This window comes from Daphnia pulicaria, chromosome 7 (genome assembly GCF_021234035.1).
Source record: "Daphnia pulicaria isolate SC F1-1A chromosome 7, SC_F0-13Bv2, whole genome shotgun sequence".
NCBI lineage: Eukaryota > Metazoa > Arthropoda > Branchiopoda > Diplostraca > Daphniidae > Daphnia > Daphnia pulicaria.
The window spans coordinates 6,396,684-6,414,160 of record NC_060919.1 but is presented as its reverse complement, the minus strand read 5'-3'; the positions used below and the strand labels follow the sequence as shown (position 1 = coordinate 6,414,160).

The 17,477-nt window shown below is 39.5% G+C and overlaps 7 protein-coding genes across 8 annotated transcripts; 2 read left to right on the top strand and 5 right to left on the bottom strand.

The window, feature by feature from the left end:
• Window positions 1-1,514: 1,514 nt before the first annotated feature.
• Window positions 1,515-3,086, top strand: LOC124349299 (omega-amidase NIT2-like). The gene is made up of 7 exons (XM_046799779.1): window positions 1,515-1,633; window positions 1,706-1,852; window positions 1,928-2,112; window positions 2,187-2,358; window positions 2,434-2,528; window positions 2,617-2,755; window positions 2,843-3,086. Exons 1-7 carry the CDS (start codon window positions 1,621-1,623, stop codon window positions 2,932-2,934), a joined length of 843 nt encoding a protein of 280 aa, XP_046655735.1. The 5' UTR covers window positions 1,515-1,620; the 3' UTR covers window positions 2,935-3,086.
• LOC124349296 (transforming growth factor-beta-induced protein ig-h3-like) lies at window positions 2,932-4,543 on the bottom strand. The gene is made up of 5 exons (XM_046799776.1): window positions 4,134-4,543; window positions 3,867-4,057; window positions 3,561-3,802; window positions 3,332-3,507; window positions 2,932-3,261 (listed from the first exon to the last, which is right to left on the bottom strand). Exons 1-5 carry the CDS (start codon window positions 4,435-4,437, stop codon window positions 3,083-3,085), a joined length of 1,092 nt encoding a protein of 363 aa, XP_046655732.1. The 5' UTR covers window positions 4,438-4,543; the 3' UTR covers window positions 2,932-3,082.
• Window positions 4,544-4,793: 250 nt separating this feature from the next.
• Window positions 4,794-7,797, top strand: LOC124349310. 2 transcript variants are annotated; one of them, XR_006920263.1, is made up of 5 exons: window positions 4,794-5,229; window positions 5,301-5,542; window positions 6,738-6,861; window positions 6,957-7,103; window positions 7,196-7,797. XR_006920263.1 is itself a non-coding variant. In XM_046799796.1 (4 exons), exons 2-4 carry the CDS (start codon window positions 6,789-6,791, stop codon window positions 7,411-7,413), a joined length of 438 nt encoding a protein of 145 aa, XP_046655752.1. In that variant the 5' UTR covers window positions 5,306-5,542; window positions 6,738-6,788; the 3' UTR covers window positions 7,414-7,797. The 2 variants fall into 2 exon arrangements, 1 of the variants encoding a protein (XP_046655752.1); XM_046799796.1 differs by lacking the exon at window positions 4,794-5,229 and having other exon boundaries at window positions 5,306-5,542.
• LOC124349304 (ufm1-specific protease 1-like) lies at window positions 7,495-8,782 on the bottom strand. The gene is made up of 4 exons (XM_046799787.1): window positions 8,409-8,782; window positions 8,144-8,326; window positions 7,838-8,053; window positions 7,495-7,726 (listed from the first exon to the last, which is right to left on the bottom strand). The coding sequence occupies exons 1-4, from the start codon at window positions 8,532-8,534 to the stop codon at window positions 7,577-7,579; spliced, it is 675 nt and encodes a 224-aa protein (XP_046655743.1). The 5' UTR covers window positions 8,535-8,782; the 3' UTR covers window positions 7,495-7,576.
• Window positions 8,783-9,036: 254 nt separating this feature from the next.
• Window positions 9,037-10,949, bottom strand: LOC124349297 (longitudinals lacking protein, isoforms F/I/K/T-like). Its single transcript, XM_046799777.1, has 4 exons — window positions 10,531-10,949; window positions 10,362-10,463; window positions 9,792-10,296; window positions 9,037-9,437 (listed from the first exon to the last, which is right to left on the bottom strand). The coding sequence occupies exons 1-4, from the start codon at window positions 10,720-10,722 to the stop codon at window positions 9,169-9,171; spliced, it is 1,068 nt and encodes a 355-aa protein (XP_046655733.1). The 5' UTR covers window positions 10,723-10,949; the 3' UTR covers window positions 9,037-9,168.
• A 78-nt stretch (window positions 10,950-11,027) lies between these two features.
• Window positions 11,028-13,726, bottom strand: LOC124349290 (longitudinals lacking protein, isoforms A/B/D/L-like). Its single transcript, XM_046799770.1, has 5 exons — window positions 13,172-13,726; window positions 12,658-13,113; window positions 12,349-12,601; window positions 12,125-12,280; window positions 11,028-12,058 (listed from the first exon to the last, which is right to left on the bottom strand). The coding sequence occupies exons 1-5, from the start codon at window positions 13,352-13,354 to the stop codon at window positions 11,811-11,813; spliced, it is 1,296 nt and encodes a 431-aa protein (XP_046655726.1). The 5' UTR covers window positions 13,355-13,726; the 3' UTR covers window positions 11,028-11,810.
• A 967-nt stretch (window positions 13,727-14,693) lies between these two features.
• On the bottom strand, window positions 14,694-17,047 carry LOC124349292 (alpha-N-acetylgalactosaminidase-like). Its single transcript, XM_046799771.1, has 12 exons — window positions 16,961-17,047; window positions 16,748-16,869; window positions 16,627-16,688; window positions 16,359-16,533; window positions 16,224-16,284; window positions 16,044-16,157; window positions 15,909-15,972; window positions 15,815-15,845; window positions 15,584-15,745; window positions 15,320-15,517; window positions 14,997-15,234; window positions 14,694-14,909 (listed from the first exon to the last, which is right to left on the bottom strand). The coding sequence occupies exons 2-12, from the start codon at window positions 16,838-16,840 to the stop codon at window positions 14,824-14,826; spliced, it is 1,284 nt and encodes a 427-aa protein (XP_046655727.1). The 5' UTR covers window positions 16,841-16,869; window positions 16,961-17,047; the 3' UTR covers window positions 14,694-14,823.
• Window positions 17,048-17,477: the final 430 nt, after the last annotated feature.

Here is a 17,477-nt window from a genome sequence, read left to right as displayed (position 1 = left end):
AACTCTCCGCCAACGCGCGCACCATACGACGTCGAAGATTTCTTCAAAAATTGACCGATGTCTTTTATATATTCTACGACTGCTGCTGAATCCCGCACGGAGCACAAACATTATTGTCCTTGAGCCCATTATACGCTAATGGATTTACGAGTTCCAATTTGGAAGTACTAACTTTAGAATACTATACATACAACTACGACTTATAGAGTTAACCTCTTTTCATATTCTACACAGGTTCCTTTATAACCTGAAAAATTAAGGAATCTCCTCTGTGTAGAGTACGATCGATGAGTGGGATGAAAAATCTGTTCATGTTGGTTTTAACCTGTATATTTTCCAACCATACATAATAATTGAATGAATTCTCTCTTGTCGTGTATGATTCGATTTCTTGTTCGAGTGAGATGATCCGAGACCCAACGGTATCAAGATTCACTATTATAGAGCTGATGCTGTTCGTCGCCGGAAGCGGACATATTCTTATTGCATTGGGGCTGTTGCTGCTGTCGATTCAAAATGGCCTGTACGTCGTCCTTGACAACGGCGACAACTATTCGTGAAACTTGAGATACGCCACTTTACAGTTCAACTGCTGAACGGTCTTGAACTCGATTTCGTTTCAACTATCAGTAAAACAAAAAAATACCTTTCGTTTCCTGTTTATTAGTTACGGTCGTAATTTTAGTTTTGAACTGACAAATGCCAAACTTATATGTAAGGCCTAATATGCAACAAGAACTTATTTTAAGAAGGAATTCAATACGTTTAACTATTTTTCGATTGAATCGAAATTGTTGACAAAGAATTTCCGGATGTAGAATATACGACTAGTTCACAAAAGCTGTTCACTGGAAACGACGCCAGAAGTGTTGCTAATTGGAATTTCTGTTAAACGTTGATACTTTGTTCCGATGAACTGGATTAGGTGCAGTGCGTATTTATTTGCAACTCGCGAAATTCCCGAAATTCCTGGAAATGATGATTTGTGATGAACATCATTTGTGAAATGGACATACATTTATTAAAAACGCTAATCGCACCCAACGACGTTTTTAAATCAGCCGGAAAGCGCGGGTAACTGTTTAATTCATAAAGAGGTGTTGACTCTTGCAGTTCATACGATCCAGTTTTCTAAATGTCAACGCTCCCTAACACAGTGTTGGTACATCGTTACTTTCTATACATGATTTATTGGCACACCGGTTTTCCGTCAGCCCATGCAATCGTACTCGCACGAAACAGTTTCTTTTATTTTAAAAATTTATATGCAAGAAGTTTTTGTATTTTCGACAAAATCAGCTTACGGCACCGCAAAGTACGTGCGCTCTCACTTCAGCGTCACGCGTTATCTTCTTACAAGCCTCGACCTCAACCGTCCCACCCAAATTTAATGCCGTCTAGTCGTCATTTATTCAAAACCTAATTTTTTTAAACCTGGCGTAACGGATGAAGAGTTCTAGCGGATTTCCTCACTCCGTTGGGAGTCAGACTGGGACTGTTGGAGATTATTTTTGTGTAATCTGTTCAAAACGCAACAGATAGCGCTGACGTCGCTACAGATTACAGTTAACAAACCATAACAAACACGTACGAAAAGTTTTCACCGACTGGTCCCCAAAGATGTCCATAACGAGTAAAGTTGAATCAACAATTCCTTCTCATTTTCTTTGAAAATGTTCTAAATTTAGATGAATCGTTTGGCTAGAATTCAAGCTAGCGCTTATACAACTAGCTGTTGGAACCAACAAGGCCGAAAATCTCCTAAGAGCCGGTCGATTCATACAGGAAGCAGCGAAAAAAGGAGCTCATTTGGTAACTTTACCTGAATGTTTTAACTCTCCTTACGGCACAGGTGATTATAATAAAGAGATTTGACATGATCTCATTATTCTTAGTGTTCAGGGAAGTTTTACATTTATTGTATTAGGATACTTTGCTGAATATGCCGAACAGTTAGAGACAGGAGAGTCATCTCTGGCTTTATCCTCAGCAGCAAAGGAAAACAAAATCTACCTTGTAGGTGGTTCTATTCCAGAGAAGAAGGATGGCAAGTTGTACAATACTTGCACTGTATGGGGCCCAGATGGTGGTCTGTTGGCTGTTCATAGAAAGGCAATCCATTATATAACTATATAGACATCTAACTAAGTTTGAAGATAAATTATAACCAATTTTAAAATCTGCAGGTTCACTTGTTTGATATTGACATTCCCGGCAAAATAAAATTTCAAGAGTCAGAAACCCTCAGCCCTGGCAATGAGTTGACCAGTTTTCAGATGGGTGATATTTGTAAGGTGGGCGTTGGAATTTGTTACGACATTCGCTTTGCAGAAATGGCTCAAATCTATGCCCGAAACGGTATAATATATATAAAGTTACACCAAAGATATTAAAAAATTCCTTTCCATAATCTATTTTGATTCTTTCTTCTAGACTGTAGACTTTTAATTTATCCTGGAGCTTTTAATTTGACGACGGGCCCAGCTCACTGGGAACTTTTGCAAAGGTGCCGTGCCGTAGATAACCAGGTATTAACTATTAAGTCATTCATATTAATATTTTTTCCCCCGAAAGTATATGATCACGCGCTCACTCAACTGGAAATTTCTTTGTAAGGTCTATGTCGCTACTGCCAGTCCTGCAAGATCGGAATCTAGTTCGTACGTGGCTTGGGGCCATAGTTCGGCAGTCTCGCCTTGGGGAGAAGTAATCGCTTCGACCGATGAAAAAGAAAGCGTCGTCTATGCTGACATTGGTGTGGTCAAATCGATGTTTTATATGGCTCAATTGCCAGACTTCAAGGGTGTCAAATAATCGTTTCTATATATATATTTTCGTTTAGATTTGGAATTTTTGGAGCAAATCCGCTCTCAAATCCCCATCACTCATCAAAGACGACCGGATATGTATGAAGTTGTTCAGAAAAAGAACTAAGATCGTTGAATTGTTTATTTCTACAACGAAGATTCGAAGATATCGCAGAAAACTATCAATGCCTGAAAAAGACTATAATCGTTTACGTGTACTGTAAAGAGAAAACTTAAATTGGGGAGTAGTGACAGTACACTTAATTCATTCAAATTTAATCTTTGTTCGACCCAATGAGACGCCTTTGTTTCTTGGCCGATTTCAACATGAATTTGGCCATTTTCTTTTCCATTGATGGAGGAATGAGCACATTGTCGATGCCATGGATAACCCCATTACTGCCAAGACCATCTGGTCCGGTTACCGTAGCTTTTCCGGCGATCATAACAGAGCCTGTTGATTCGTAGCAAATCATATAATTAGCCTTTGAATGACTTAAATACGAATAATCGAGAGGTATTACCTTCTTGGATGGTGACGGACAGCTTTGAATTCTGAAGAGATTCCAATGACATACCATCTTCGAGACCAGCGCTGAACCAGCTTCCTTGGGCAACGTGGAAGAGCAGAACTTGGCGAAGCAAAGGTGGGTTATCAACCAAATGTTTGATGCAATCTGCGGGCATCTTGGCAAAAGCACTAAAAACAAAGGAATGAGGTGATGTCATACTGAGACAAGACATTGTCATTACTCATCAGATGGGGCAAAGAGAGTGAAAGGTCCTTTTGCGTGCAGGGCATCAGTCAGTCCGGCGATGGTGATCAACTTTGTAAGCGTCTTAAAGGAAGGGCATCGACCTAATTGCTTAACAATGGTGCCTCCGCGCTCGTAGATAGATACCATCACGCGGTCGATGATGTGGAGAACGCCATTATGAGCTGTGAAGTTGACAGCAGTGATGGGGCTGCCATTTGCAGTAACTACATCTCCATTCTATCATTAAAAGGCAAATTAACTAATGAGCTCATTATGCGTCCAACAGCCTTGCAAATATTACCTTGTAAATGTTTAAGCGAATGTCACGCTTGGAGAGAATGGACCGAGCCAACATGTCATTGTGGATTTCATCAGCATGGATGAGACCACGAGCTACATGAAAACTGAGAAGCTCCTTCAACGGAATGTTGCTTGCCCATTTTGGAATATTAAGAAAAGCTTCATTCGTTGGAGCAAACAAAGTATACTTCCCTATTTTCCAAGAGCAGAAACTATTATATGCTCTAATAAAATTGAAAATTCCAATGAAGAGAAATTGAGGTTATACCTTCATGGTCAATTATGTCATCCAAGCCTGTCTGTTCCAACGCTTTGACGAGAGTTGTTAAATTGAGCGATTCGGCCAAATCGACTAGATTTTTAGCTTCGGTTGGTTGTCTGTGAAGTTCCCCTTCGATGTTGGTCAAATTCTTGGGTGTCGACGAAGCATCGTTTGGAGATAGCATCAAATAGGGTTTACGTTTTCCCAACTCTTCGATTTTCTTCTCCACTTCAACCGATGGCAGCGTGATCATAAAGACCGCTTCCATCGAATGTAAAACGCACAGCAGCGTGACGACTTTAGCCCACATTTTAAGTATTTAAATGCGGTGTAACTTTATTGAAACAACCTCTTTCGATCGAAAAGTGATAATGACGATTTTGTCCGTGGCTGAAGGTTGAAGCTTCTAAAGTTGAATAACATTTAGACGTTGCCAAATTCTATATTAGTTTTTAATTTTCTTTTTTTGGAAAAAAATGGAAAATTTCAAAACAATCGCCACCGAGACGCAAGTAGTTAAAAAATAAAAAAATTGGTAGCTAATTGTTTCGGATTCATTACACCGAAATCGCCTCAAAATTGGTTGGTTATATAACAAGCGGAAATTATGAAGTTGCATTGTTCAAAATGTTCTCAATGGCAGCCATTTATACAAAGGGTGTCATAAATTGTTTCAACGACAAGGCGACGATTTCCAAATTCAATATTGCACGATTCACCTAAGGCTCTTTTACCAGGTTTTTTGTTAGCAGTGCGAAGCTTAAATGAAAAATCGACGGTTCGTTGTTAAAATCCTATTTGGCCATCTGTTGGCGTATTTTTATTTTTACGCATTTCGATTAAAACCACCACCAACCACCTGCTGATTTGCTTTTGGCAAAGCGCCCTGGTACGTTCTACATCTGTCCATCCATCGACCAGAACAACGACGACGCGTGACTTTAGGTGCTACTCCCGCATCATTTATTATAACGTCTCTTGACCTTGACGACGACGTGCCACCCATAAATAGGTATGGTATCTAAAGAAATGGTTTCGCCTTTATTTCGCTCAACCGAGACTTTGCGGCCACCACTTCTCTACGCTGTTGTTGTTGTTGAAGGTAAATAAAAAAAGGACGAAAGAGAAAGAGAGACGAAAAAATAAAAAAAACTCGTTTCTTATTTGCCGAAGACTAGCACAACCCACACGCTCACGCACGCGGGAAGGAAGGAAAAAGAAAAAATAACTCTGGTGTGGCCTCCAGTTCTTCCAGTGACTCCTTACGGAACAGTTGAATTTTTAAAACCACGTTTGGTTGTTGTATTGTTTGTTAGTTTCTGTTTAAAAGTTTTAATATCAAAGTTGATTCACCGCTGCTGCGCAATATACTCTTATCGGCTTGCTGTGTATTGATTGGCTAATTAATTCGACTGGTAAGTCACCATCAGCTTCTATAATTCTAAAAGACAATTGACAGAAACGTGAGAACAAAAATTAGGATCCAAGTTAATAAGCTTCTCGGCGATGTATGAGTCAATGATGGGCCGTCTACCTGGGCGCACCTTTCGCCCCATCACGCGCGTGGTGTCGTAATAATGTATGCAAAGCGTGGGAAATGATGTCATGGGTACAGCAGGTTTTTTCTTTAGTCATCTTACACATTCTAAAAAAATTTCCTTTTGTCTCATTTCCTTTCCTGTTATTTGACGTATGGAGAGAATGGGGTTCTTAGACAGGAACTTGTATCGAGCAGCCAATCTAATATCGCTAAAACAAATTCACACTCGACATATTTGCGTCCGAAAAAGAATGTCCTAATATTTCTAGTCCTCAGGTTGTCATTCTAAAAATGTGGTAACATGATGCGGGTGTTTACACGCTCTGATTATGGTAAAGGTGAAATTGGTCTTGAGTAATGCAATCGATGTGAGAAATGTAAGGTAAATTGTAAAATGCCACCTTGCTGTTTGGTAACGCTCCGTAGACGATGACTTTCTCTCGCATGTCCTCGCAATATTTGACAGACTTGTAGGAAAGAATTCCACTTGACGGAAATTTATAATCACATCACATTTGTTAGCTGCTGTCGAATGATTTCGTGAACAATTGCTGTGTGAGAAAGCTGAATGGCCTGTTCAACCTGTTTTTGACTTGATGTGTTGCGTGACCCCGGAAGATCACGGTATTTCTCTATCTTGTCCTAAAATATTTAGTGATTGGAAAGAAAATACGAAAAGAGTTGAACACTATGGAAAACAAAAGAAGAAGAGAAAAAAAACACGTGCCGACTGCTTATAGAGAGGAGTAGACGTACAAATGTGTGTCACGCCCTGCGTGAGAAAGTTTCCTCAGGCGTAAAAAAAAAAAGAACAAGAAGGAAAGAAAAAAACTAAATTTTTATATGTTTCGCGCTGCGCCATCAATTATCGGCTTCTTTCAAAGTTTTTTCCGTACAGGCGATTTTCCGCGTCTGTACGGAGGCCCATCGGACTTTCACCTTTTCGGCTTGTGTAGAAAAAAGGACATTATTTACTTACGTCCAACCCTTTCTTTAAATGTACAACTCATCGTTTCACTTTAAGAGCTTCAGATATTTAACCGCAAATATATACCTTTCACAAATTTCAGACAGTGTGTGCGCTGTGTGTGTCGTCCGGGATATCCTATACATCGTTGGATATGGCCCGTTGCTCTTGGATGATATGCATCGGCCTAATTTTCCTCTTTTCTTCAGCTGCTGCTGTTGCGTCAGGTATAACGCGTTTCTCTCTCTTTCTTTAGCTTCGAAAAGTGACAAAATTGGGTAATTTGTATCCGTTCTGTTTCTTTTTTTCTTCTGCGGAACAGAATCGCTGTCAAATGGAACACGTACGAACGTGACGGCGGCGGCGGAGAGAGACGGACGGGCGTACGACGTTCATCCACCTGACTCGACCAACAATCAACGGGTGGAAGTTGTTCAGTCGCTCTCTCCTCGTCCTAAATCACTTGGAAGTAAGTGAGATGACATCGCAATTGCTACGGAATAATATAATAACCAAATATTATCATTTTTCACTTTCTCTTATTCCATTCGTCGTCGGCAGCCGGGACGTGGAAAGCCATCAAAATCTGGAACGATCCGGTGGAAGCAACATCATCATCTACGGCTAAAAGAGCATCTTCACCTGAACGAGTTGTCGCTTCTTCTTCTTCCGCAAGTCGGCCCGGAGACTCGTCCATCTTGATTACGTTTCTCTTTTTACCCGCCTTTATGTTGTTCGTAACGCGACTGATTGAAGAGCTCAGCATTTCACCCAAATAACTCAATTTTTTTTTTTTTTTTTTTAAAAGCTTATTTTATTTCTTAACTATTCGCATCTACATTAAAAAGTGATACCTAAAATTAACGCATGATTTACGCATATATTATATTTTTTTCCGGATACCATAACAATGTCATAATATTGTACATATATAATACGTTGCTAGCTGCTGCTGTTGAATTGAGGGAGACATATGTTGTAAAATGATTGCTTGTCAAATTCACTCGTGTGTGTCCATCTGACGTATCCTTCTTTCTGGAGTTTGACAGCAGATGTTTGATGTTGTCCTCGTTGGTGGTAATAATGAGGGTCCTATATACACACACATCCGAAAAAAGAAAGAAAAAACAGATCTAGTACAATACAAACATTTCAGCTATGTACACTACACACAAGACATTTTTAGAAATTTTTTTCTCTCACCAGAACCAGCAGCCAGTGGTCATTGTCGACGCAACAAGTACCGAGGACTCCTTTAGAAGAAGCATCGTGATCACCGCCCATCATAATTGGTCGGGCGGATGATTTGGCAAAGTGTTCTTCCAACTTTGGAAAAATGTCTGTCATTGCATTTTCACCAGAAGGACAATGGAGAATTTTGCAGGGAACATCAAAAAGCTTGTCAATTACTAAACACACCTGTGAAATAGAAAATATGGTCAAAGAATTCAAATTAGATTTCAAATCTGAAACATTATTATATATTAATGTGGAATTGTGCCAACATACTTCAAAACTTCCAATCCATTCTCTTGATCCTACAAAAGATTTCTTCTTGTCTTCAATGGCAACTAGTGTTTCTTGAATTTCCTTGAGACTTGGAACTTGTCCAGCTTTTTTACCTGGCTGCTGCTGCTGGAGTGAAAGGTAGGAGGCAATGGTCTGGAGAGTTCTGTATCCACAACCCCATCCCTGCGTATGTAACATCATGTAATGAGGTCAAAGAAAAATTCAAGAGTTTACTCCCACACTGCATAATATGATGATGCCTCACCACATCATCAAAACCATCGCATTTGTAATGATAATACTGATAATCGTTCGTGATGATGTGGGTCGTCCTTTCGGGATTCGAGGTTGGATCGCTCAATCCTAAATGTACGTTCGACAGCAAATTCATTTTTGAGAAAACTCGATTTGATAAGCTTGCCAAAACGTGAGGAAATTACGTATTCACTTTGCGTTCGATTCAAACAGTTGGGGTTGTGTGTGTGAAACGAAGGAAAACAACTCAAACGAATTCGTCTGCTATAAACTGCGATACTACACCGTCGATAGTTTCTAGTTCAAAAATCCGATACGTTTGGTTAATGAACCCATGAACCTATAACTTTATACACGAAAGAGAAAGTCCGTGCAGCACACAAAAAATAACTTCCAAATGGAAACTGAAAACTCAACAATATGCGCTCATCTGATATGCATAAGTGCACACAGCATACGCATACAAATCCGCTGTTAAATAAAAATAATGACGCAGCAAATATATTCAAAGAACTTGATTTTCTTTGGAAGTGTTGAACTCGAAATAGTTTGGTAAGTTTCTAATTCGCTAGAGTGAACAAAAATAAACCTGTTGTACACAATAACTGAGATAAAAACGATATAAAATAACTCTCGAATTGAGAATGGTAACAAATGTACTTTATTTGGCTACACATGGCAAATCTTAGTTGACATATTTCTCAGTGATAACATTTGGTGGCTTCTCAGAACAGAAGTAGTTTAGTAAGCTCCTAATTTTAGTTACAGCATCACTTGGGTCTACTGTGCAAATTCATGTGTCTCTGCAGAACATTCCGGTGATGAAAGGGTGCCCGACAGATTGGACAGATAAACTGAGGTTCCACGCCACATTCGTATTTCACATGCCGCAATAAAGTCTGTTTCCATTTGTACGTTCGGCCGCATCTAGGACATGAATGACGACCAGGTCCAGGATCGGGATCGTGATGATGAAGATGGTGATTATCCACTGACCCGTTGTGGACCGACCCCCAGGCCATGTGTTCGACCAGTAAATCTAGAAAATAGCAGAACAGGTTAGAAACAAAGTAAGTTGTAACCGCAAACTAATTGGTGTCAACCCATTTCAAATTTTGAGCCCGCCTCCCACCCCCTGGTTGGTGGGAAATATAGAAGGGAAAACGACGACAATGATCTAGCGTTCCGGAAATGTGTTCGACCAGTTAATGCTTAAGCCGAGAACGTTTCCCACAGAGTGGGCATTTAAATTTTGCCGTAACACCACATTGAATTGGTCGGCTAATTCCAGTTCCCGTATGGGTGTGACATATAATGACTGTCATAATTTTGCGCTACCTTTTCTGTCCTCTTTCTAAAGAAAATAAGTTTATTATTTTGTTTCGGAATTTACCTTGACCAGATGAATGAAGTTCTTCTGCAGACAGCCGAGATGGTCCAGGATGGTGCAGGTGATTGTTATGATGGTTATTGACATTGTTGACTCCGCAATGCTGAAATAAATCTAGTTCGTCATCTTCCAGCTCTTGGCCAGAATTAATACTTGAATTTTGTGTCAATGATTCTGTTTCGGGTTGCATGGTGTTCATTGCTGATTCAAATCTAGTTTCTTGGTTCATCGGTAATTCACATTTAACTTCGAGATTCTGCGGTTTCGTGAGGCTGGTTTTGTGCTTGAGTAGCGGTGGTGGTGGTGGAGGAGGCGATGAAGCTGTAAGGCTGTTGTCCTCTTCTTCTTCTTCCTGATCACTTGAAAGCTCTACTGAATGTCTGCGCTTTCTTTTCTTGTCATTTTCTATGTCTACTTTCTTGCCATCACCCATCAAGCCACGGATACCCAGAGATTTTGCTGTGTGTAGGAACGAGTTCAGTTGGTCTTCATTGATTCGCACTTCCCCCTTTAAAACAGAAAAGAATTTTGGTTAGGCAAAGTAGCTGTGAGTGTTACATTCATAATCCATACCTTGTACATATAGTCGACTAAGGCCTTCAGGTCACTATATGAGACATCCTTCAAGAAAACAATGATTTGTTTATCAGAGTTACCTTTCAGAGTTAGTACATCCTGAATGTCAAAATTCAAAAATTATTTACGAAAAAACAATATTGATCCACATGTTAGTTAGCTGTACCTGAAAGAATTTACTGCATGCACACAATACGATTCTGTGAACATTTATGTGCTGGCCATCTGCAGCCAGAGTGACATCAACAAGCTCCTGCCGCTCCCAAAGAGCATCCAGCAGGGAGACTAGAGTGTTGTGATGTTGATGCCATTGAAGGGACAACTGAGGTGGGCCGACTAGTTCTTCACCGTTCTCCATGTTTTTCTAAAGGTCTTTCGTAATTGAAGTGTTCATGAGTCAACCTAGTTTCAAACCAAAGTAAAATCTAATTTCTCGCTGATGCCGCTCGTCAGAATCAACAATCTTGTCGTATGGAGAACGTGAATCTAGAAAAATAAACAAATTTGTCTAACAATGTGGAGATTTAGTTAGCAGCTGGAAAGAAACTCATAGCGTCTGGAGCCAGAGCAGAAGAAACGTAAAGTAAATAAAACAGAATCGCGCAGTTGCCAGAGCTAATTTTTTGAACAATTTTGCGATGAATTGAAAACGAATTGAAATTATTCACTCTGATTCAATGTAGTTCAAAGCCACAATTTATTCGTTCATAAATTTGCGTGGATTTTCATTTGAAATTGAGGGACTTTTTTTTTCAAATTTTATTTATCAATTATCAGACAATTTGTGTCCAAGTGGGGTGGGGAATGAAGTGTGTGCTGTGGAGGTGGAGGGGGCACGGGGAAAATGATTCTAATAATAAAGTTAACTCATCGCAAAGATTGGACATAGAATTTACCAACATTTTTCCTTTACTTTCTCAAACACCATCAACGGCGAAGAGATTCCCCAAAACAATACAAAAAAAAAAAAAAACAATTCACGGAACGGAACAAATTTCAGTCCTTCCAAGAGCTGAACTCCCAGGAAAAAAATAATGGAAAAATGGGAAACAAAAGAGGCCAATTCTTCAAGGAGGCTAGAAACTTCCGCTCCAACACACAAAAGGACAGAAGAAAAGCACTTTTTTTAAAGCGCCATCGAATGAATGAAATCACTGAACCGGCACATCATCTACAATTTTAAAAAAAGAACCACACTCAGACAAAAGAAAAAGGAATTCTTCACTAGAAAAAAAAAGGATCAGTGCACAAAAAACTTTATAAAGTTTCAACGTTTCACTTTTAGTTTCACTTAGTCACTTCGACACTAACAAACAGGCACCTAAGGACACGTAAAGAGCTGTGTTGAAGGAGGAGGAAACGGTTGCCTCTGTATTAAATTTTGTTTGTATATCTAACACGCACGCACGCGTGCACACGTCGTAATGGCGGCTACACACAGTCACGTTAGTTGGTATTCTGATTGTGGTGCATATTGCGAATATGCCGGTTGAGGCTGTCCTTGCGTTTTATCTTGTAGGGGCACATGGGGCAGGAAAATTGCGGCTCGATCCCGCACTCGTAGCGCTGGTGCTGAATAAGAGCACCGCGTCGTGAGTAGCACCGACCACAGCGTGGGCACACATACGGTTTGTCTTGGATCAGGGTGGCTGAAGTCGAATTGCCTGACGGTCGAGATGGACGGCGACTGTTACCTATAGGAAAACATAAAAAAATTAGCATTATCAAATTTAGAATGACCGTTTGATATTATGAATTACGTTGTTTGCCACGAACTGGAGCAATGACGGGTGGCGCGGTTGATGGTGCTTGAATATTGTAAACTCCTAGTGTTCCTGACGGGCCAGCAAGTGAAGAGGTAGAGGCAATGGCGGCGGCTGCTGCAGCTGCCAGACTCTCTCCCCAAGGAACGTGAGCTATTGAATCAAAATTAAAAATTAACTTCTTTTTGTTTGGTCGTGGAAAAATTTGAAACATTTCATACGGTATGGCGTTGTGGAAGCGAACGACTGTGCGGCTACGGCCGCTGCAGCGACGGCAGCAGCCGTAACTTGGTGTGCCTGTGTTTGATGAGCTTGTGTTTGGTGGGATTGTGTTTGATGAGGTTGCGCCTGGTGAGGTGTCGTAGGTCCTGTCAGGTCAGCGTCACTCCATTCCTCATTCTCACTAGCCGCACTTCCGTCGTTCTCGGTGTCCAGCTTGGGCGCCACCGAGAAAGCCACGCCGTTATTGTTTGCCTGCGAATAAAATTAATAAAACACAACTTGTAATCGTTGTAAACTCACCAATGTACCTGGGAAGCCATGGGGTTGGCCGAGTAGATAGGCTGTTGTAACGAGTGCAAGGAAGTTGTTGACGTTGTTGTCATAAAGGGAAGAGACAGGGTGGCTGAGGTTAGGCTCGGTGACGGTCCCTGGGCCACAAGGGTTGCAGCGACTTCACACGAATCGGGCGAGCTGGCTTCACAGGAGGTTTCAGTGATGTTGATGCTCTGTCCTATCTGGTTCAGGCGAAGACTTTCAGCGAGGTCATCAGGGTTCCTCTGCTCAATATTGTTCATCTTACAATCACTGTCGGTAAGACCCTTAATTTGCAGGGACTCTGCAGTGCTGAGTAGATCTGCAAGTTGGTCTTCAGCTATGTTAACCTCACCGTGGTATATGTAGTGAACCAGCGCTTGAAGGTGATGAAAGGGAATATCCTTCAGGAAGATGATGGCTTGTTTGTCACTGTCGCTGGATAGAAGTTCCTGCGTTTGAAAAGCACAAGTTTCTCAAATGAACATTGCTGCACACAAGAATATATACCTGAAAATATGGAGATACAGCGCAGAGTACTAGTCTGTGAACTTGGATTGATTTGCCGTCTGCGGCAAGGGTACAATCAACAAAACTCTGCTCCTGGTAGAGGGATTGAAGGACATCAATCAGGGTTCCGTGGTGGTTGTTCCAGCGTAGACAGTACCCCTCCACTTCACTGACTGGGCTCATGGTTTGTTGTTTTCAACTGTGTGGATTTCATGGGAATGGAGTTTAGACCCGAGGGGGCAAGGAATAAGAATACAAATTCTCCGGCGGCAGAGGCCTTTTCTATGATGTAAAAAATCCAACTGCCTGGACGACACTGTATGCGTCCAAACAGGGCCACTACGTCAAAAACTGAAAATGTTTAGGAAACAACAGCCAATAACAAAAGAAAGTCTATCGGAATTCAATAGAAGAAGACAGAAAGAATAGATGAAAGAGCCAAGAAAAAAGGGTGACAAGGCGGCTTTTTCACTTCGTCGGCGAGAAATGTTGAGGGGGACAAGTTGATAAATCCTTTCAACTGAAGGCTTTCTCGTCAATTCCCGAGTTCTTAAAGAATACTAGATTGACTATGAACGTGTTCTTAATTCTGGGACTCTTTTCAGAGACGTCTGGTGGTGAAATGATTAAACTTAAAACTTTTATTAAAATAGAAATATTGATTAAACGAGGAACCGCTTGGCATTCGAAAAAATGTTATCAAATTTAAAACTTGAAAAAAAAAGTAATAGGCGTAATCTAATTTTTTAATGAATGCACTAAATAAGAATGAAGAAATAAAGAATTTGTTAAATTCCTTAAGATGACTCTGCTTTGATACCCCATCCCTTACAAGGAAAAAAAATCGCTTTTCCGAATAGATGGAAAAAAATTGTGGCCTTTTTTTAGTAGAACGACCCGCTATTGCGAAGTCGCCACTATGCATTGTGGCGCCACTTTATTTATTCTGAAAAGGTTTAAAAAAGCGCATTGTTTTTCAAACTGGAATTTTTATCGCATTTTACGTCATTAACTTGTCGATCCACACATTTTTGGTCGCATCAATCTAAACCAATACATAGAACTTCCGTGCGTGATTTCATAGGGATAATAAAGAATTTTAATTTGCACATGTAACACAATAACCAAATTAAATCAATCAAAATACAATTTTAACTAAAACTGCAAACTTGAAAGAAACAAAGTTGCATTCCTTCAGAGTTTACTAAAAATTAATAGAATATACTAACTATCTAACTACTGAATAGCGTCGAATAGTCTGCTTAAAACTGGTCGATTGCCCCTGAGCGTTTCACGGATGGGTGATATCGTTCCGGTCTTTTGCGGGTATTGTCAAAGATTTTATTCAAAATAAAAACGATTGGCCTTCAGTACAGAAATTACCCTGAAATATAATTTTGTACCTTATTTCGTTTTGCAGTGATTATACCGCCCACTATTCATTATGGTGAAGCGAAAAAATCTATTATTTAAAAAGCATGAAATTCTTATTGCTTTCCAAAAATTCAGTCACAAGTTTAGATTTGATTGGCAGTATCGCAAAACTCGTGTATATTTTTTAACAAGTGCGTCAGATCTGACATAATCAAAAATTGTGTGCTTTTTTTTAAATCTAAGGAATGTAAAAGATTATTAGGAATTAAACCTTTTTTTTAGAAGAGAGCATTGTCTTCGTTCCAATCGGCTTCTGAAATAAGCGACTCCTTTGTTTGTACCGTACATTTAATCATCACAACACCTAATGTTTAAATGAAAATAAAAAAGTATTTAAAAATATTTTTGAAGAATAACTTATTTCACGGGCAAATCTTAGCGCCTTAATTACCAGAAGGGTTAACGGTGACGGTTAGACTGTCATCAGGGCGGTAGACGCCCAGATTCTTCTCATCAAACAGCTCTTCTACGTTGTAACCGAACAAAGAAGTAAGGCCGATATCACGCAATATCACAGATACTCGAGTTGGTGTTCCATCTGTACGCTGGTTAAGGAAAACAACTGCGGCAGAACGATCAGCTCCTAAGCTGGGCTCAACACCCTTTATCCAAATTTCAACGCCGGATTTCTGATAGACACACGCACACAACCACAAACAAAAACGATTTATTATTTACAAACAAAACGTATGCCGTAGTAAAAATTGCTCATACCTTGTAAATACGTCTGCCTTGAACGCCCAATGGATCCTGATTAATGGCAATTACGTTTTTGTTGAGAAGTATTGCTTTCATCTCTGGTCGAATTGTTCGCAAATCGACAGACATAAAGAGTGGTGAGGCTAAAACCGCCCACATGGCCATTTGTGCTCGTGATTGATCAAAGCTTAAACCAAAATTGCCAATAATGAGCTACGAATAAAAAAAGGAACTATTTTAATGGAATTTTTTGAAACAAAATATTAAACTACAGTTTACCATATCAGGATCATTCCAATGACCAGGTCCAGCGACCGGGATCAGCGTGTCTTGATTATCACCATAATAATCAATGATGCTCGACACACTAACCCACGAATCATCGATGTCGTCAAAGTTTCGCCAAAGGTTACAAACAGTTCCAATGAAGGTATAATTAGGCTAAATTAAACGAAAATTGACAAATCCTGTAATTACTAATAACTGGGTTGATTAATAATCATGACTTACTTTTATTCCTTTATCAAGCTGATAATCCGGCCTAAAATACAGAATAAAAACTTATTTTCAAAATCACGTTAACTAGCCATATTAAGGTTTTTACCAACTACAGGAGTACACCATGGGTCTACCAGTAAGATTCAAAAGAGTACCAAATTCAGGGTAACCTATTACAAATGTTTTGAAAAGATAAGTTGCAACATATTTTCTTTAACAATTCATATTTAGAATAAGGTACCTTTATCCATTTCAGAAGGATCTGCATAGCATCCATCAAGTTTAACATAATCAACTCCCCATTCAGCAAAAGTTTTGGCATCTGTTTCTAAATGATTGAGAATCCCTGGATATCCTATCAATCATTTAAATACAACAAATAACTCACATACAGAATAAATTTTGATTCATTTCCAACTACCTCCACAAGTAAGAGTTCCATAGTCTTCATACATTCCAAATTGTAAACCTTTAGAATGAACCTAAAAAAAAGTTATTACTAAGGGAAAACAGATGATGGCAGAACACCAAATAGTATGAAGTTAATTCAACTTACATAGTCAGCAAGTGCTTTGATTCCACTAGGGAATCTAGAAGCATCAGCTTGGAGTTGCCCACTCTCTGAGCGATTATGATCAAGCCAACAATCATCCAATGAAATTATATTATAACCAGCACTTAAATATCCTTCAGATACCATGATATCAGCCATCTTCATAAATAGTTTTTCACTAAATGTACAATGTTGAAATTAAACTTAAAAAAACTAAAAAAAAAACTTGTGTGAACCAAGAAGTAGGCCTACTGTGTAAAGCAATGCATACCTAATGCAGTTTTCTGGATCATTTTTGCAGTCTGTATTACAACGGAACCTTTCCCATGCAAGCTGATAAAATTTGAAATATAAATTCTATAGCTTGTGTTACTTTGATGCCAACAACTTACCCATCCCATGGGAGGAGTTCGAGCTAATCCATTTTCAAGGGCATCTCCACAGACCAAAAAGCAGATTATTCCAGCCAAGATGGTTAACTTCATAATGATTGCATTAAAATTCTTGATTCTTGCTGGAAATGGTAATTGACAGTAAAATATCCTGAATTAGTATATGGCAAATAATCTTAACTGATCAAATTAATATTAAATAAAGAAGCTTACGAAAAATAATATGGTTTCGAGTTGTTTACTATGTTTTACACTTCACTGTTAGCAGACGACACAATGTACTTTCACAGCCATCTAGCCATAGACAAAGACCACTGGTTTATGCTCTTCATAAGAAAATTAACATGGCCAACTGTCGCCAACATTCTTGCTACCCTTCCTCCGATTTCTCCAATCTTGGACTACTTGTCCTGCCCTCTAGTGTACGTTTTCATCTCTACACTCTGCTTACTTCTATTCAATTGCAATGATTCAATTGATTTCTCTGCTTTTGTAATTAGCAAATGTCAAAATTAAATACAATTTGACTTCTTAATAAAAATTTTTAAGGCAAAATTACCTAAAACTATTAAACGCCAGCAAAGAATTTTACCAAGACAGAAGGAAAACAATCTTCGTCTGCAAAACCCTTCGTAGCCTCGGTGCAGTACAGTACTTTGTCCGCTAGAGGCACTACAAGCACTCCAAGAACTCGGGGTCAGTAGGGATAGGGCTAAAAGGATAGCACATG

Bases quoted from the DNA above. Each gene is read 5' to 3' on its own strand.
- LOC124349292 (XM_046799771.1), bottom strand. From the start codon at position 16,840: ATGAAGTTAACCATCTTGGCTGGAATAATCTGCTTTTTGGTCTGTGGA. The intron at 16,285-16,358 runs GTAAGTTGAATT...ACTTTTTTTTAG, and splicing joins TCAAAGCACTTGCTGACTAT to GTTCATTCTAAAGGTTTACA. The intron at 15,746-15,814 runs GTAAGTCATGAT...CGTTTAATTTAG, and splicing joins AGCTTGATAAAGGAATAAAA to CCTAATTATACCTTCATTGG.
- LOC124349297 (XM_046799777.1), bottom strand. From the start codon at position 10,722: ATGGAGAACGGTGAAGAACTAGTCGGCCCACCTCAGTTGTCCCTTCAA. The intron at 10,464-10,530 runs GTACAGCTAACT...TTTGACATTCAG, and splicing joins CATGCAGTAAATTCTTTCAG to GATGTACTAACTCTGAAAGG. The intron at 9,438-9,791 runs GTAAATTCCGAA...GCTATTTTCTAG, and splicing joins ACTTCATTCATCTGGTCAAG to ATTTACTGGTCGAACACATG.
- LOC124349299 (XM_046799779.1), top strand. The intron at 2,359-2,433 runs GTATAATATATA...TCTTTCTTCTAG, and splicing joins TCAAATCTATGCCCGAAACG to ACTGTAGACTTTTAATTTAT. The intron at 2,529-2,616 runs GTATTAACTATT...TTTCTTTGTAAG, and splicing joins GCCGTGCCGTAGATAACCAG to GTCTATGTCGCTACTGCCAG.
- LOC124349290 (XM_046799770.1), bottom strand. From the start codon at position 13,354: ATGAGCCCAGTCAGTGAAGTGGAGGGGTACTGTCTACGCTGGAACAAC. The intron at 12,602-12,657 runs GTACATTGGTGA...TTTTATTCGCAG, and splicing joins CCAACCCCATGGCTTCCCAG to GCAAACAATAACGGCGTGGC. The intron at 12,281-12,348 runs GTATGAAATGTT...TTGATTCAATAG, and splicing joins CGCTTCCACAACGCCATACC to CTCACGTTCCTTGGGGAGAG.
- LOC124349304 (XM_046799787.1), bottom strand. From the start codon at position 8,534: ATGAATTTGCTGTCGAACGTACATTTAGGATTGAGCGATCCAACCTCG. The intron at 8,327-8,408 runs GTGAGGCATCAT...TTACATACGCAG, and splicing joins GCGATGGTTTTGATGATGTG to GGATGGGGTTGTGGATACAG. The intron at 8,054-8,143 runs GTATGTTGGCAC...TCTATTTCACAG, and splicing joins AATGGATTGGAAGTTTTGAA to GTGTGTTTAGTAATTGACAA.
- LOC124349296 (XM_046799776.1), bottom strand. From the start codon at position 4,437: ATGTGGGCTAAAGTCGTCACGCTGCTGTGCGTTTTACATTCGATGGAA. The intron at 3,803-3,866 runs GTAATATTTGCA...TTTTAATGATAG, and splicing joins TTCGCTTAAACATTTACAAG to AATGGAGATGTAGTTACTGC. The intron at 3,262-3,331 runs GTAATACCTCTC...ACGAATCAACAG, and splicing joins GTCCGTCACCATCCAAGAAG to GCTCTGTTATGATCGCCGGA.
- LOC124349310 (XM_046799796.1), top strand. From the start codon at position 6,789: ATGGCCCGTTGCTCTTGGATGATATGCATCGGCCTAATTTTCCTCTTT. The intron at 6,862-6,956 runs GTATAACGCGTT...TCTGCGGAACAG, and splicing joins AGCTGCTGCTGTTGCGTCAG to AATCGCTGTCAAATGGAACA. The intron at 7,104-7,195 runs GTAAGTGAGATG...CGTCGTCGGCAG, and splicing joins TCGTCCTAAATCACTTGGAA to CCGGGACGTGGAAAGCCATC.